The sequence below is a fragment of the Oncorhynchus keta genome, chromosome 23, assembly GCF_023373465.1.
Source record: "Oncorhynchus keta strain PuntledgeMale-10-30-2019 chromosome 23, Oket_V2, whole genome shotgun sequence".
Taxonomy (NCBI): domain Eukaryota; kingdom Metazoa; phylum Chordata; class Actinopteri; order Salmoniformes; family Salmonidae; genus Oncorhynchus; species Oncorhynchus keta.
The window spans coordinates 47,250,622-47,266,572 of NC_068443.1; the positions used below are offsets into that span (position 1 = coordinate 47,250,622).

The 15,951-nt window shown below is 42.5% G+C and overlaps 1 protein-coding gene across 3 annotated transcripts in view; it reads left to right on the plus strand.

Annotated features, from left to right (window-relative positions):
- The window catches only part of efr3a (EFR3 homolog A (S. cerevisiae)), a 237,755-nt gene that overhangs the window by 161,294 nt on the left and 60,510 nt on the right, over positions 1-15,951 (plus strand). For all 3 annotated transcript variants that reach the window (XM_052477338.1, XM_052477339.1, XM_052477340.1), the window contains exons 12-13: positions 6,797-6,911; positions 9,226-9,277. In XM_052477338.1, coding sequence (XP_052333298.1) covers positions 6,797-6,911; positions 9,226-9,277 — 167 coding nt within the window. The remainder of the gene's footprint in view (positions 1-6,796; positions 6,912-9,225; positions 9,278-15,951) is intronic.

A 15,951-nucleotide genomic window follows, 5' to 3' on the forward strand; every position in this document is an offset into this window, starting at 1 on the left:
CGGAAGTGCTGTTTTTCCTGAAACCTCTCTGTTCCCTCCATTTAAAGGGATATCAACCAGATCCATTTTCCAATGGCTTCCACACACCTTTTAACAGTCTTCCCACATTGTGTGAACAGTCTTTAGATGTAGTTTCAGGCTTTTATTCTGAAAAATGTGCGAGAAAGATCACATCGCGTCATTGGATGGCTGGGTGCCAGCAGAGTTTTGCATGCATGAGCAGACATTTTCTCTCTCACTCCTATTGAAAACTCTACGGTCCGGTTGAAATATTATCGATTATTTATTGTAAAAACAACCTGGAGGATTGATTATTAAAAACGTTTGACATCTTTCTACAAACTTCACGGATACTATTTGGAATGTTCGTCTGCCCCGTCGTGACCGCTCGAGCCTGTGGATTTCTGAACATAACGTGCCAACCAAATTAAAGTTTTGGGATTTTAAAATAATCTTTATGGAACAACTGGAACATTTATTGTGTAACTCGGAGTCTCGTGAGTGCAATCTAGAAGAAAAAGAGACACACACCTATTTAGGCGAGGTGCTGGCTAGCGGAGTAGAAAACTTGAAAATAAAAGAGCACACTCTAGGAGCTCAGATGCAAAAATGTAATTACCAACGTTTCGACAGCCAAGCTGTCTTCATCAGGGTATAATCACAAACACTGCAGGATGACTTGTTTATATAGTGTCAAAATACATAGGTGTCTGTAATCATGGCCAAGAGTCGCCTAATATCATTGGTTAATTCTCAAATATTAAAATGGCATACAAAGAACAGCATACAAACAACAAATGGATAGCATACGATCATAAATTCCTTTTAGACCGCACGAGCTGACAAACAATTATAATTACAATGGCAAAGTCACAATAATCACAAGAATGGCTTCAGATCAAAGTCTACGTTGAGAACGAAGGGAACAAGGGTCTTTAAGTGAAAGATCCAGGCAGCCTCTCGTTTTAACAAGAAATTATCAAGGTCACCCCCTCTCCTTGGGAGGGTGACATGTTCGATGCCAATATAACGCAGAGACAAAATCGAGTGGCCTGCCTCCAAGAAGTGGGCCGCAACTGGGTAAGTCAAGTTTTTACACTAAATGGTGCTACGATGCTCTGAGATACGCGCTTTTAATTCGCGCTTTGTTTTACCTACATAATTTTTACCACAAAGACAAGTTATAAGATAAATAACTGCCTTTGTGGAGCACGTAATAACACCTTTGATTGGGATCTATTTCCCTGTTTGTGGGTGTTAGAAGGATCTACATTTATAAGTGCCATTGCATTGAGCACAGCCATTACATTTGTAATTTCCATCCAGTAGGGGCGCAAATAGACATTCAGGAATATCTTGTGGTGGTAAATCAGTGTACCAATTGGTCTCTGAGATTTCTATCGGATTTTAGAATGTGCCAATGTTTGAACAATTCCCTTAATTTGTTCAGAGCACTTTGAATAGCGGGTAGTTAGAACGCAAGAATGCATCTTTTTGCGAGACTGACCTTGAAAAAGGTCATGTTTTGTTTACAATTTTCTCAATGGCAATATTAATTTGATCATTTTTGTAGCCCCTCTCCTTGAACATTCTTTGCGTCTCAGCCATATTTCTGTCGAAATCGGACTGTTTTTTGCAAATGATTTTGATTCGAAAGAATTGGCTGTAGGGGCAAACTATTTTTCAAGGGAAGTGGGTGACAACTATCAGCCCTCAACAAACTGTTACGATCAGTAGGCTTCCTGTAAAGATCAGTGTATGAAACATTATCTTCACAGAAGATCAAGAAAACTGATTTGACTTGTATCAGATTGCATAGTAAATCTCAGAACAGGAGTTAAGAAAAGCATGGAACGCCTGGAGCTGTTTTGCATCACCCCTCCATAGAACAAAAATATCATCAATATACCGTTTCCACATAATGATGTGAGGCAAGAAAACATTTTGGAGAGGATTGAAAATAGACTGTTTCTCTATGTAACCCACATACAAATGAGCATAGTTAGGAGCCATGGGGGATCCCATAGCAGTACCTTTTGTCTGAATAAAGAAATCATTTAGAAACATGAAATAGTTGTGTGAGTACTATTTCAGCCCAATGTTATAATGCAGGCACTGGAAGGTAGTTCATTAAGGTCACGTTGCAGAAGAAAATGTTCAATACCGCCCGGAATATTAGTGTATAATGACTCAACATCAAAAGTAACTAACAAGGTATTCTCAGGGAGAGGATCAAGAGATTCAATGATAGAGCTCATACTGCTGGTGTCCTTTACAAAGGAGGGGAGCTGTTCTGTGAGTGGTCTGATAAAAAAGTCAACAAAAGTAGATAGAGGTTCTGTTACTGCATCAATTTTTTTTTATTTTTAAATTATACCTTTATTTAACAGGCAAGTCAGTTAAGAACATATTCTTATTTTCAATGACGGCCTGGGAACAGTGGGTTAACTGCCTGTTCAGGGGCAGAACGACAGATTTGTACCTTGTCAGCTCGGGGTTTGAACTCGCAACCTTCCGGTTACTAGTCCAACGCTCTAACCACTAGGCTACGCTGCCGCCCCCGCAATGTCCCGTGGGTTCTGAGACCGTGTGCCTCTGATAGTCGCTTCTTCTTACCCCGTCGGGTGCGGCATCTTGTCGTCCGTCCAGTCTCTCGTTGAATACAAAACAACCACTGGAAGCCGATGAGGCGCTGGTTGTAGAGCGTTGATCAGACCGGGGTGGATAGAAGTAAGCGGCATCCCTCCTGCATCTGTCATGGAAAGGAGGAGCAGGACCCTCCCTTGTCAGGGTTTCTCCAGAAGTCGACTTTATCCTCGGCCTTGTCTTTTTTGTCTTGGTTGAATTTCTTGATTTTAAGTTCCTTTATTTCTGTCGACAACTTGTCCTGGAGCGCTTGGTTAGTTTTCATCAGTTCATTGAATATGGCATCATCATTAACAGCTATTTGTAGAGCTGTGCGTTTGTCTTTAATCGTGTTATCCATTTCAATAAAGTCCTTCTTCAACTGGTCAACAATTAATGTCATTAACTTCTTCGATATAGGGGGCGCTCTTTTCATTTTTGGATAAAAAAAATGGTTCCCGTTTTAAACAAGATATTTTGTCACGAAAAGATGCTCGACTATGCATATAATTGACAGCTTTGGAAAGAAAACACTCTGATGTTTCCAAAACTGCAAAGATATTATCTTTGAGTGCCACAGAACTGATGCTACAGGCGAAACCAAGATGAAATTTCAAACAGGAAATGCCCCAGATTTTGGCGCTGAAGGCGCTGTGTTCCAATGTCTCCTTATATGGCTGTGAATGCGCAAGGAATGAGCCTACACTTTCTGTCGTTTCCCCAAGGTGTCTGCAGCATAGTGATGTATTTGTAGGCATATCATTGGAAGATTGACCATAGGAGACTACATTTACCAGGTGCGCCACCCGGGTGGCCCTATAAACGTTATCTTCAACTACCTCACAAGTTAATAACAACTGGCACCAACAAGACACGCTGGTCTTGTTCCATCTGTACAACTGCCAAAGTAAAATATTGACATCGTCGTCGTCGTCATCATCAGCATCATTACAATTTTCTAATTATAAAATAGGCCTAAATCTCTTTGATAGGGTTGATTTGGATAACCAGAGTTAAGCGGAGTTGGTATTTTCCATTATCCAATGCTGTTGTCTTCAGGCATAACAATGCACATACAAGGATCGCAGCATCTTCCTTCGTTGCCATGAAGATTTCCTTACTACACCAGCCCAGCAAATATAGCCCGACTCTGGCCTGAGTGCCAATTTTACTGCCGCGCCGGTGCCGCCAAGTGTATGTACTATACCGATTACTAGATCACTACGATTTGGCTTGATGGTTAGAGCCTGTAGACTGGGCAAAAATTGTGTAGTGTGGGCCTTCCTAGTGGCGCAGCGGTCTAATGCACTGCATCGCAGTGGCTGAGGCATCACTACAGATCCGGGTTCCATCCCGGGCGGCGTTGCAGCCGGCCGCGACCAGGAGGCCGATGAGGCGCTGCACAATTGGCTCAGCGTCGTCCGGGTTAGGGGAGGGTTTGGCCCATCGCGCTCTTGCAACTCCTGTGGTGGGCCAGGCGCATGCACGCTGACACGGTCGTCAGTTGTTCAGTGTTTCCTCCGACACATTGGTGCGGCTGGCTTCCGGGTTAAGCGAGCAGTGTGTCAAGGGCACGTGCCTCTCGGCCTTCGGCTCTCCCGAGTCGCTATGGGAGTTGCAGCAATGGGAAAAGACTGTAACTACCAATCACGAAATTGGGGAGAAAAAGGGGTAAATTTAAATATGATAATAATGATGGTGGTGTGCTGTTGCTTGTATGCAATTGTATGCGTGTGCTTACTGTGACTGTCCCCCTGATATTGGCTACAACACTAGGCTAACGTCCCACAACGTTGCAGCCCAGACAGCAGTGCAAGCTGGAACGAAGGACACTGTGTCCCGGTGTTTTTGCTGTTCATGCTTGTATCAAGATGACTATCTAGATGGTTATCAATATTAGTTATTTCTTGTGTTGGCTATTATCCTACTTGCAATAAAATCATGGGAGGGAAAATTGGCCGGGTTAGCTACTGCCTGCGACACCGTGATACAGCTGCCCAGTGCAAGCACCTCACGTTGGCAAGCAGCTCGATTAAACACTAGTAATTTGCTCCAGCTTGTCTCCCCGAGGGCAGTAACTTTAGCTAATTGTCATGTCACTGTAACTTTCATATGAACACTAGTTATCTGTCATGACAGATGAATGGGTCAACAAATATACAGTGGTTAAAAGTATATTTTTTGTCATAGTTGAGGGACACTAGCTATCTAACTTACCTAACTGTCGATAGCTATCGCCATAACAACGAAAAGCATCAAGTCGTGGTCTGGCTTCAAAGGATTAAGTCAAAGTCTTGCTGTTGTTCAATGGTAAATCTTATCCGTAGCAGTACTCCATCTAGTCACAACCAGCTTTCTGTAGGTAAGACATTTTTTCCCCAACTCTCCAAATTGACCATTTTAGTACCGATTAACCCTGTATCTATGTATTTAAGTATCTATGGAGCACGGGAAGCCCATGTTGCCATTTGATGGAATTGTATAAGCCTTTATAGAGGCAACATCCTCTGCTGCAAAGTATTTTAAGATATTAGGCCTACATTTACTGTTAGATTATTCTGTTACACGGCTAACTAGCAGGAAATTATATTTAAAGAGAAACTTCGGGATTTTCACATTGAGGCCCTTTATCTACTTCCCCAGAGTCAGATGAACTCATGGATACCATGCATGCTAGAATATATATATATATACTTCCAGTCATTGTGCTAACTCTAGTTAGCATTTGCTCTCAAAACGACTTCTAACTTCCTTCATACTGGACACACAGACATAAAAAAGATGGTAAATTAGCCCCAAATTAAATGTAATTTAAAAAATATATATATATTACTGTCTATTGAGCAAAATAATCTCATAACCATATTTAGACAGTATAGCAACAATAGCGTAATTGTCAACCCATAATGAATGCCAATCACTGGTTAGGTGTTGCACACCAAAATATCATTATCATCTTTCCTGGTTGGACATGTTAGATTTAAATGTAGATTTAAATGTAGGCCTATCTCAAACATGTCTTGAATCATACCATCTCAATAGCACTTTGAAGGACTTTAAAACATGTTTAGGGCTGCCAAATGTGGCTCCATCACCTGGTATGTAGCAAAATTTGAAATGGCTTTTTTTTGCATGGGATAAAAGTAGACTCAGAGCAACAAAATGGTATATCATACAGTGTATTTTTTGAGGAACAATGGGAAAGTAATTCTGCTTTGAAAGTTGATAAACTTGTAAACTCACTTTTGAGAAAATGGCCTTTGAATGTTTTGGTACCTAGAGTGAAGAGCTAATCTTTGTCTACACCCATTCAGCATTGTTCACACCCTCTTAAGCTTTAGCCCCACCCATCTCGTTTCGCTCTCTAAGTGAACACTTGACGCTCTGGACGATGATTTGTTTACCTCTGGATAACATGAAAACAGCCTAACCAGCACTGATGGCAACAACTTCATTACGCTTTTTATTATTTTTTATTTTATTTAGACGTTTTGATTTTTAAAATCATGGTAACTGCTCTCCAGGGTAGTCGTGACTTGAGATATACGCCTAGTTTCCTGAATCGGGTCACAAATGATAACATTTATTAGGCTGGGATTTATCGCATATTTGGAATTTGCTGAAATTGAGCTGTAATTTAAGATGTTTATACAAAAACAATTACAGGAATATTGACGTCTTGTTTTTGTCCAAAGTAATATTAAACTAAATCCGGTAAATTGATAAAGCACAATTTCTTTCATCTCAATACCAACTTGTTTTGTCGTCAGATCGTTTTTGCTGTGTAGATCATGTATTTTGTACGTTTTCAGACAATACAATTAATCACAATAAAAAAATTTAAAATTGTAAGGACCAAATTATTGATTGGGGAAAATGTTGGTGCCACCACAGGGAACAGTTAATCTGAAGCCCTCCTATACTGTTTTTTAGATAGATATCTATCTATAAATACATTTCCAGGCTGTTGAAATTGCAGAGGGGGGCTTTAATGTTGACCCCGTAGTTACATGCATTTGAATTTGTATGCTCTACACACAGTATGATTTGAAATAGCTTGTCTTTGCGCCATTCCTTTAAAGTCAGAGTGCCAAAGAAAAATAATTGCATCGTTTGACAATTTAACAGACAAAGTTTTGTAACGCATTAATTTTACCCCATGGTCACACAGGGTTCTTTGGTGGCAACCTGCCAGACTACCAGCGCGCGGAGGTGATGATGTTCATCATGGGCAAGGTGCCCGTGTATGGCACCCCCTGCCACACCCTGGACACTGTGAAGATTGGGTGAGTCACACTCATTACCTCCACGCTACAGGGTTTCCCATGGACATTAGGTTCATCTCGGGGGTTCTCCTTTCTGAGTTAGGGGTGGCTGGTTTGGTACTAGGGTTTAATATTTTCCTGGTATTTTACAAATGCTTCATCCCGGGAACAAATCACTTTTCTCCCAGGTAACCTGGTATTTCCCACCAAAATCAGAAGCATTATCAAATCAAATTTATTTATATCAGCTGATATCTCAAAGTGCTGTACAGAAACCCAGCCTAAAACCCCAAACAGCAAGCAAAGCAGATGTTGAAGCACTTTGGCTAGGAACAACTCCCTAGAAAGGCCAAAACCTAGGAAGAAACCTAGAGAAGAACCAGTCTATGAGGTGTAGCCAGTCCTCTTCTGGCTGTGCAGGGTGGAGATTATAATAGAACATGGCCAAGATGTTCAAATGTTCATAAATGACCAGCATGACCTATGAGAGTTTCTGAATAGTATGGCAGAGGTTATTTTAATACTATAGAATCGCATCCAAAACAGAAAGACAACCGTTAGAAATAATCCCAAAGTTGTTTGTCTGAATTCACACTCCCACCCTCAGCATAAAAAATGCAGACCACGCTACAATGCTATCTGTCGGGGCCAGTGGGAATGCAGCTCTCTTCTTTAGTTATGCTTGCTAGCGTAACTCACTTTCATTGGCAACGATGAGCCAGCTAGTTAACATTAGCCCACCTCATCTAGCTACATATTGAACTTCCATCCTCTCAGGCAAGGGGCACAGTGTATTTATGGTTGGATCATTAATCACCGTCATAATCATTGGCCAGTAGGGAGAATTAAGGAAAACCCCTAGTCCAAATCACTATCTCCATCTATGGCTAAGTTGGGAAAGGGACAACAATTCAACGAGATGCAACAATTCAAGTGTATTTTCTAATTACGTTTAGCTTCTGATGTGATGTGATTGGTGGGAAGCCAAATCCAAACTGCCTTCACTTTACACTTTTTTTAGGTGCTCCAGGACCATCAACAGTTGAGCTCTCTTTTAGCTCAACGCTGATTGACTATTATTGTATATTTGTATATAGGGAGGCCAAATGCTCGCTGGCATCCCATGCATTCAATGGTAGGGGCGGCAACAATGTCATACTCTTTTTGACCAGACAGCATCAGATAGATGGGTTACACATACAGAGACAGAGGGGCACTCGATCAGCTGCTTTCTCCGGTGACATACATTCAGCCTCTTGCAAATTGAAGGACAATTATGAAGCAAAGAGAGACAAAAATATAAATGATTTAGTTTTTTCTTTGTCAAATTTATACGGAAGCCTGGCTTCCCTTAGCACTGATGAATTCATCTCACCAGTATCTGGTGGAAAGCAGACTTAACCTGGTTTTCCTCTAGGATTTTGCCTGTGCTTAGCTCCAATCCGCACATTTTTTATCCTGAAACTCACAGTTCTTAATGATTACACATATACCCATAATATGATGCAGCCACCTCTATGATTGAAAGTATGGAGAGTGGTGCTTAGTAATGTGTTGTATTGGATTTGCCCCATTTTTGTATTTAGGACAAAAAGTGAATTTCTTTGCCACATTTTTACAATATAACTGTAGTGCCTTGTTGCAAACAGGATGAATGTTTTGGAATATTTGTTTTCTGTACAGGCTTCCTTCTTTTCACTGTGTCAATTAGGTTGGTATTGTGGAGTATCTACAATGTTGTTGATCCATCCTCAGTTTCCTCTTATCACAGCCATTAAACTCTGTAACTGTTTTAATGTCACCATTGGCCTCAAGGTGAAATCCTTCCTTTCTGGCAACTGAGTTAAGAAGGATGCCTGTATCTTTGTAGTGACTGGGTATATTGATACACCATCCGAAGTGTAATTAATAACTTTACCACGGTCAAAGGGATATTCAATATAATAATAATAATAATATATGCCATTTAGCTGACGCTTTTATCCAAAGCGACTTACAGTCATGTGTGCATACATTCTACGTATGGGTGGTCCCGGGAATCGAACCCACTACCCTGGCGTTACAAGCGCCATGCTCTACCAACTGAGCCACAGAAGATCTGCTTACATTTTTTTTTTACCCACCTACCAATGGGTGCCCTTCTTTGCGAGGCATTGGAAAACCTCACCGGTCTTTGTGGTTCAATTTGTGTTTGAAATTCACTTACAGATAATTGTATGTGTGGGATAGGGAAATGAGGTAGTCATTGAAAAAAACATGTTAATAATTTTTTATTGCACAAAGAGTGAGTCCCCCCCACCATTTGCTAACAAACTGTTGTTGATATTCCATTCAGGCACCAGGGCACCAAGCGTATCCAGGCCATGCTGCTGAGCTCGCTCATCATGGTGAGTACCTCTATAGCCATATCATTTATTCAATAGTCCTGTCTATCGATAGCCGCATCCGCATATCGTGATCACAGCAGACTGATCAAGAATAGTGTCAATCGAGAAGAATGGCAACAGATGAATCCATGAATTGAGTCTATTCTAATTCTGCCTAAAGGGACCTCAATGTTCTCTGTTGGTATATCGGAGTGGCGCCGAAGGAGATGACTGCCGTTTTACGATCCCGTAATCAATTGTGCATGTTGTTTCGCGTTATTTTGTATTTAATGTTTCTGCCACCATGTCTTATGACCGAAAATAGCTTCTAGATATCATGACAGTGATTATTCACCCCATACTGGATAATTACTTTTTCTTCAACAAGTCGTACGGGAAGTATTTACTTCAGACGCCCTACAAGGCCCTCATCCCCGTCATATGCAGGAGAAAAAGGGGTGATGGTCTATGTATATTTGTAAACAACCGCAGGTACACGAAATCTAAGGAAGTCTTGAGGTTTTGATCGTCTGAGGTAGAGTATCTCATGATAAGCTGTAGACCACACTATTTACCAAGAGAGTTTTCATCTGTATATTTCGTAGCTGTCTACACATACCACCACAAACCGATGCTGGCAATAAGACCGCACTCAATTAGCTGTATACGGTCATAAGTAAACAGGAAACACAAATCCATTTGACCTAATTTACCTAATTTCTACCAGCATGTTAAATGTGAAACCAGAGGGGGAAAAAACTCTAGAACACCTTTACTCCAGACGCGTGTAAATCTGACCATAATTCCATCCTCCTGATTCCTGCTTACAAACATAAACCAAAGCAGGAAGCACCTGTGACTCGGTCAAAAAGAAAGTGGTCAGATGAGGCAGATGCTAAGCTACAGGACTGTTTTGCTAGCACAGACTGGAATATGTTCTGGGATTCTTCCGATGGCGTTGAGGAGTACACCACATCAGTCACTGGCTTTATCAATAAGCGTGTTGATGATGTCATCCCCACAGTGACCGTACGTACATATCCCAACCAGAAGCCTTGTTTTACACGGCAACATCCACACTGAGCTAAAGGCTAGAGCTGCCACTTTCAAGGAGTGGGACTCTAACCCAGAAAGCTTATAAGAAATCCAGCTATGCCCTCCGACAAACCATCAAACAGGCACAGCGTCAATACAGGACTAAGATTTAATCATACTACACTGGCTCCGATGCTCGACGGATGTGGCAGGACTTGCAAACTATTCCAGACTACAAAGGGAAGCACAGCCGCGACCTGCCCTGTGACACAAGTTGACCTAAATTACTTCTATGTTCACTTCGAGGCAAGTAACACTGAAGCATGCATGAGAGCATCAGCTGTTCCGGACGACTGTGTGATCATGCTCGCCGTGGGTAAGGATCCGTCCCATTTTTTACATTTTTGCCCAAAACAACATACCCAAATCTAACTGCCTGGAGCTCAGGCCCTGAAGCAAGGGTATGCATACAGTGCCTTGCGAAAGTATTCGGCCCCCTTGAACTTTGCGACCTTTTGCCACATTTTAGGCTTCAAACATAAAGATATAAAACTGTATTTGATAGAGACATACCCCAAGCGACTTACAGCTGTAATCGCAGCAAAAGGTGGCGCTACAAAGTATTAACTTAAGGGGGCTGAATAATTTTGCACGCCCAATTTTTCAGTTTTTGATTTGTTAAAACAGTTTGAAATATCCAATAAATGTCGTTCCACTTCATGATTGCATCCCACTTGTTGTTGATTCTTCACAAAAAATACAGTTTTATAACTTTATGTTTGAAGCCTGAAATGTGGCAAAAGGTCGCAAAGTTCAAGGGGGCAGAATACTTTCGCAAGGCACTGTATTCTTGATACCATTTGAAATTAAACACGTTGAAGTTTGTGGAAATGTGAAAGGAATGTAGGAGAATATAACACAATAGATATGGTGAAAGGTAATATAAAGAAAAAAACAACCATTCTTTTGTATTTTTTGTAACGTCTTTGAAATGCAAGAAAGAGGCCATAATGTATTATTGCAGCTCAGGTGCAATTGAGATTTTGGCCACTAGATGGTATGCTTTCACTGTAATAGCTACTGTAAATTGGACAGCACAGTTAGATTAACATGAATTTAAGCTTTCTGCCAATATCAGACATGCCTATGTCCTGGGAAATGTTCTTGCTACTTACAACCTCAGGTTTATGCGATTAGCATATGTCAACTCAACCGTTCCGTGGACGGGACACCGATCCCGAAAAAGTTTTAAACAGGTCAACATTCACAAGGCCGCAGTGCCAGACAGATTACCAGGACGTGTACTGACCAACTGGCAAGTGTCTTCACTAACATTTTCGACCGGTCCCTGACTGAGTCTGTAATACCAACATGTTTCAAACATACCACCATAGTCCCTGTGCCCCAGAACACTAAGCTAACCTGCCTAAATGAATACCGACCAGTAGTACTCACGTATGTAGCCATGAAGTGCTTTGAAAGGCTGGTCATGGCTCACATCAACATCATTATCCCAGAAACCCTTGACCCACTCCAATTTGCATATCGCCCCAACAGATCCACAGTTGATGCAATCTCTGTTGCACTCTGCACTGCCCTTTCCCACCTGGACTAAAAGAACACCTATGTGAGAATGCTATTCATTGACTACAGCTCAGTGTTCAACACCATAGTGCTTTCAAAGATCAAATCAAATAATCAAATGTTCTTTGTCTCACACACACACTGTTAGCAGATGTTAATGCGAGTGTAGCGAAATGCTTGTGTTTCTAGTTCTGACAGTGCAGTAATATCTAACACGTAATCTAACAATTCCCCCACAACTACCTAATACACAAATCTAAAGGAGTGAATGAGAATATGTACATCTAAGTATATGGATGAGCAATGGCCGAGTGGCATAGGCAAGGTGCAATAGTTGGTATAAAATACTGTATATACATGTGATATGTAAACATTATTAATTTGGCATTATTTAAAGTACTAGTGATCCATTTATTAGAGTGGCCAGTGATTGGGTCTCAATGTTGGCAGCAGCCTCTCTGAGTTAGACTGCTAAACAGCAATCACTGATGGATGCAATCTGATGGCATTGGGATAGAAGCTGTTTTTCAGTCTCTCGGTCCCAGCTTTGATGCACCTGTACCCGGCAGTGGCTCGGGTGGTTGATGTCCTTGATAATCTTTTTTGCCTTTCTGTGACATTGGGTGCTGCAGGTGTCCTGGAGGGCAGGTAGTTTGCCCCCGGTGATGCGTTGTGCAGACCGCACCAGCCCGACAGGATGCTCTATATTGTGCATCTGTACAAGTTTGTCAGGGTTTTGGGTGACAAGCCAAATTTCTTCAGCCTCCTGAGGTTGAAGAGGTGCTGTTGTGCCTTCTTCACCACACTGTCGGTGTGGGTGGACCATTTCAGTTCGTCTGTGATGTGTATGCCGAGGAACTTAAAACTTTTCAGCTTCTCCACTGCTGTCCCTTCGGAGTTGATAGGGGGGGTGCTCCCTCTGTTGTTTCCTGAAGTCCACGATCATCTCCTTTGTTGAGTTAGAGGTTGGTTTCCTGACGCCACACTCCGAGTGCCCTCACCTCCTCCCTGTATGCTGTCTCGTCGTTGTTGGTAATCAAGGCCCCTAATGTTGTGTCATCTGCAAACTTGATGATTGAGTTGGATGCGTTCTTTGACACGCAGTTGTGGGTGAACAGAGAGTACAGGAGGGGGCTGAGCAATGCACCCCTTTGTGTGGCCCTAATGTTGAGGGCCAGCTAAGTGGAGATGATGTTTCCAGACCTCTTTCCATCGTTAAATATGGTGGATCGCGCTTTCAGTTTTGCATGAATGCCGCCATCCATCAACATGTTTCTGGTTAGGGTAGGTTTTAATAGTCACAGTGGGTACAACATCTCCAATGTACTTCTTTATAAACGCAATCACCGAGTCAGCGTATAGGTCGATGTTGTTCTCTGAGGCTGATCGGAACATTTTTCAGTCTACGTGATCAAAACAATCTTGAAGCGTGGCTTCCGATTGGTCGGACCAGCGTTGAATGGTTCTCGTCACTGGTACGTCCTGTTTGAGAAAGATGGTTTTGTGATCGGATTTGCCGAAGGGAGGGCGGAGGAGTGCTTCGTATGCATTGTGGAAGTTAGAGTAGCAGTGATCAAGGGTATTGCGCCTACGTGTATCGCAATCAATAGGCTGGAAGAATTTAGGTGGACTTGTTCTCAAATTTGCTTTGTTAAAATCCCCAGCTACAATTAATGCAGCCTCAAGATGTATGGTTTCCAGTTCGCATATGAAGTGAAGTTCCTTGATGGCCAACTTGGTGTCTGCTTGAGGGGGAATGTACACAGCTGTGACTATAACTGACGAGAATGAATTATCTTGGTAGGTAATATATAATAATAATAATAATAATATATGCCATTTAGCAGACGCTTTTATCCAAAGCGACTTACAGTCATGTGTGCATACATTCTACGTATGGGTGGTCCCGGGAATTGAACCCACTACCCTGGCGTTACAAGCGCCATGCTCTACCAACTGTGCTACAGAAGGACCAAAATGGCCGGCACATGATTGTAAGGAATTCTAGATCAGGTGAGCAAAAGGTCTTGAGTTCCTGTATGTTGTTATGATTACACCATGAGTCGTTAATCATAAAGCATACACCCCCACCCTTCCTTTTCCCAGAGGTGTTTATCTCTGTTGGCGCGATGCAAGGAGAAGCCCGGTGGCTGAACCGATTCCGACAATATATTCAGAGAAACAGAGAATGTTACAATCTCTGATGTCTCTCTGGAAAGCAACCATTGCTCAAATTTTGTCTACCTTGTTGTCAAGAGACTGGACATTGGCTCGGGAGCAGTGTAAAATGTGCACGTCTACAGAGCCTGGCCAGATGGCCACTTCATCTGCCCCTTCCTTCATCTGCCCCTTCATCTGCCCCTTCTGCGGCATCGTTGTTTTGGATCGCCTACTGGTATTAGTTCCATTGTCCTGGGTGGTGGTCCGAACAGAGGATCCGCTTCAGGAAAAGTCGTATTCCTGGTCGTAATGTTGGTAAGTTGACGTGCTCTTATATGCAATAGTTCTTCCTGGGCTGTATGTAATAAGACTTAAGATTTCCTGGGGTAACAATGTAAGAAATAATACATAAAAAAACAAAATGCTGCATAGTTTCCTAAGAACTCGAAGCGTGTCTGGGCCATGCTTAGCTCATCACTAAGCTAAGGACCCTGGGACTAAACACCTCCCTCTGCAACTGGATCCTGGACTTCCTGACAGGTCTCCCCCAGGTGGTAAGGGTAGGTAACAACACATCCGCCCACGCTGATCCTCAACACGGGGGACCCTCAGGGGTGCGTGCTCAGTCCCCTCGATTACTCCCGGTTAACTCTTGACTGCATGGCCAGGCATGACTCCAACACCATCATCAAGTTTGCCTATGACACAACAGTGGTAGGCCTGATCACCAACAACGAGATAGGGTGGAGGTCAGAGGCCGTGTGGTGCCAGCCAGGAAAACAACCTCTCCCTCAACGTGATCAAGACTAAGGACATGGTTGTGGACTACAGGAAAAGGAGGACCGAGCACGCCCCCATTCTCATCGACGAGCTGCAGTGGAGCAGGTTGAGAACTTCAAGTTCTTTGGTGTCCATATCACCAACAAACTATCATGGTTCAAACACACTAAGACAGTCGTGAAGAGGGCACAACAAAGCCTATTCCCTCTCAGGAGACTGAAAAGATTTGGCATGGGTCCTCAGATTCTCAAAAGGTTCACAGCTGCACCATTGAGAGCATCTTGACGGGTTGCATCACTGCCTTGTATGTCAACTGCACGGCCTCTGACGGCAATGCACTACAGAGGGTAGTGCGTACGACCCAGTACATCACTGGGGCCAAGCTTCCCGCCATCCAGGCCCTAAACATTGTCAGACTCCAGCCACAATAGTCATAGACTGTTCTTTCTGCTACAGCATGGCAAGTGGTATCGGAGCGCCAAGTATAGGTCCAAAAGGCTTCTTAACAGCTTCTACCCCCAAGCTATAAGCCTCCTGAACAGCTAATCAAAGGGCTACCCAGAACCCTCTTTTACGCCGCTGCTACTCTGTTTATTATCTAATTATCAAATTATTGTTGTAACTCTATATTTTAAATCTGACAGGTATAATACACTGTAATGCTTATGACAAATCATAAGATTGGTCATAAGCATGTATACACAGTGCTCTCGGAAAGTATTCAGACCCCTTAACTTTTTCCACATTTTGTTATGTTACAGCCTTGTTCTCGGGCTCCCGAGTGGCGCAGCGGTCTAATGCACTGCCTATCAGTGCGAGAGGTGTCACTACAGTCCCTGGTTTGATTCCAGTCTGGATCACATCCAGTCGTGATTGGCAAACAACAAACAGCTTCCTCCAGCTTCTTGGAAGGAAGACAAATGTTCAATATGTGCCTATCGTCGGAAAATTATATTTCAGGCACGTGCAATGTTCAACAGCATAAACGCGATGCATTAGCTAAATATGCTTAAAACTTCTTCGGGATAGGGGGCAGCATTTTCACAATTTTTTGATAAATAGCGTGCACAACTTCAACTTCCTGCTACTCATGCCCAGAATATAAGATATGCATATTATTAGTATATTTGGATAGA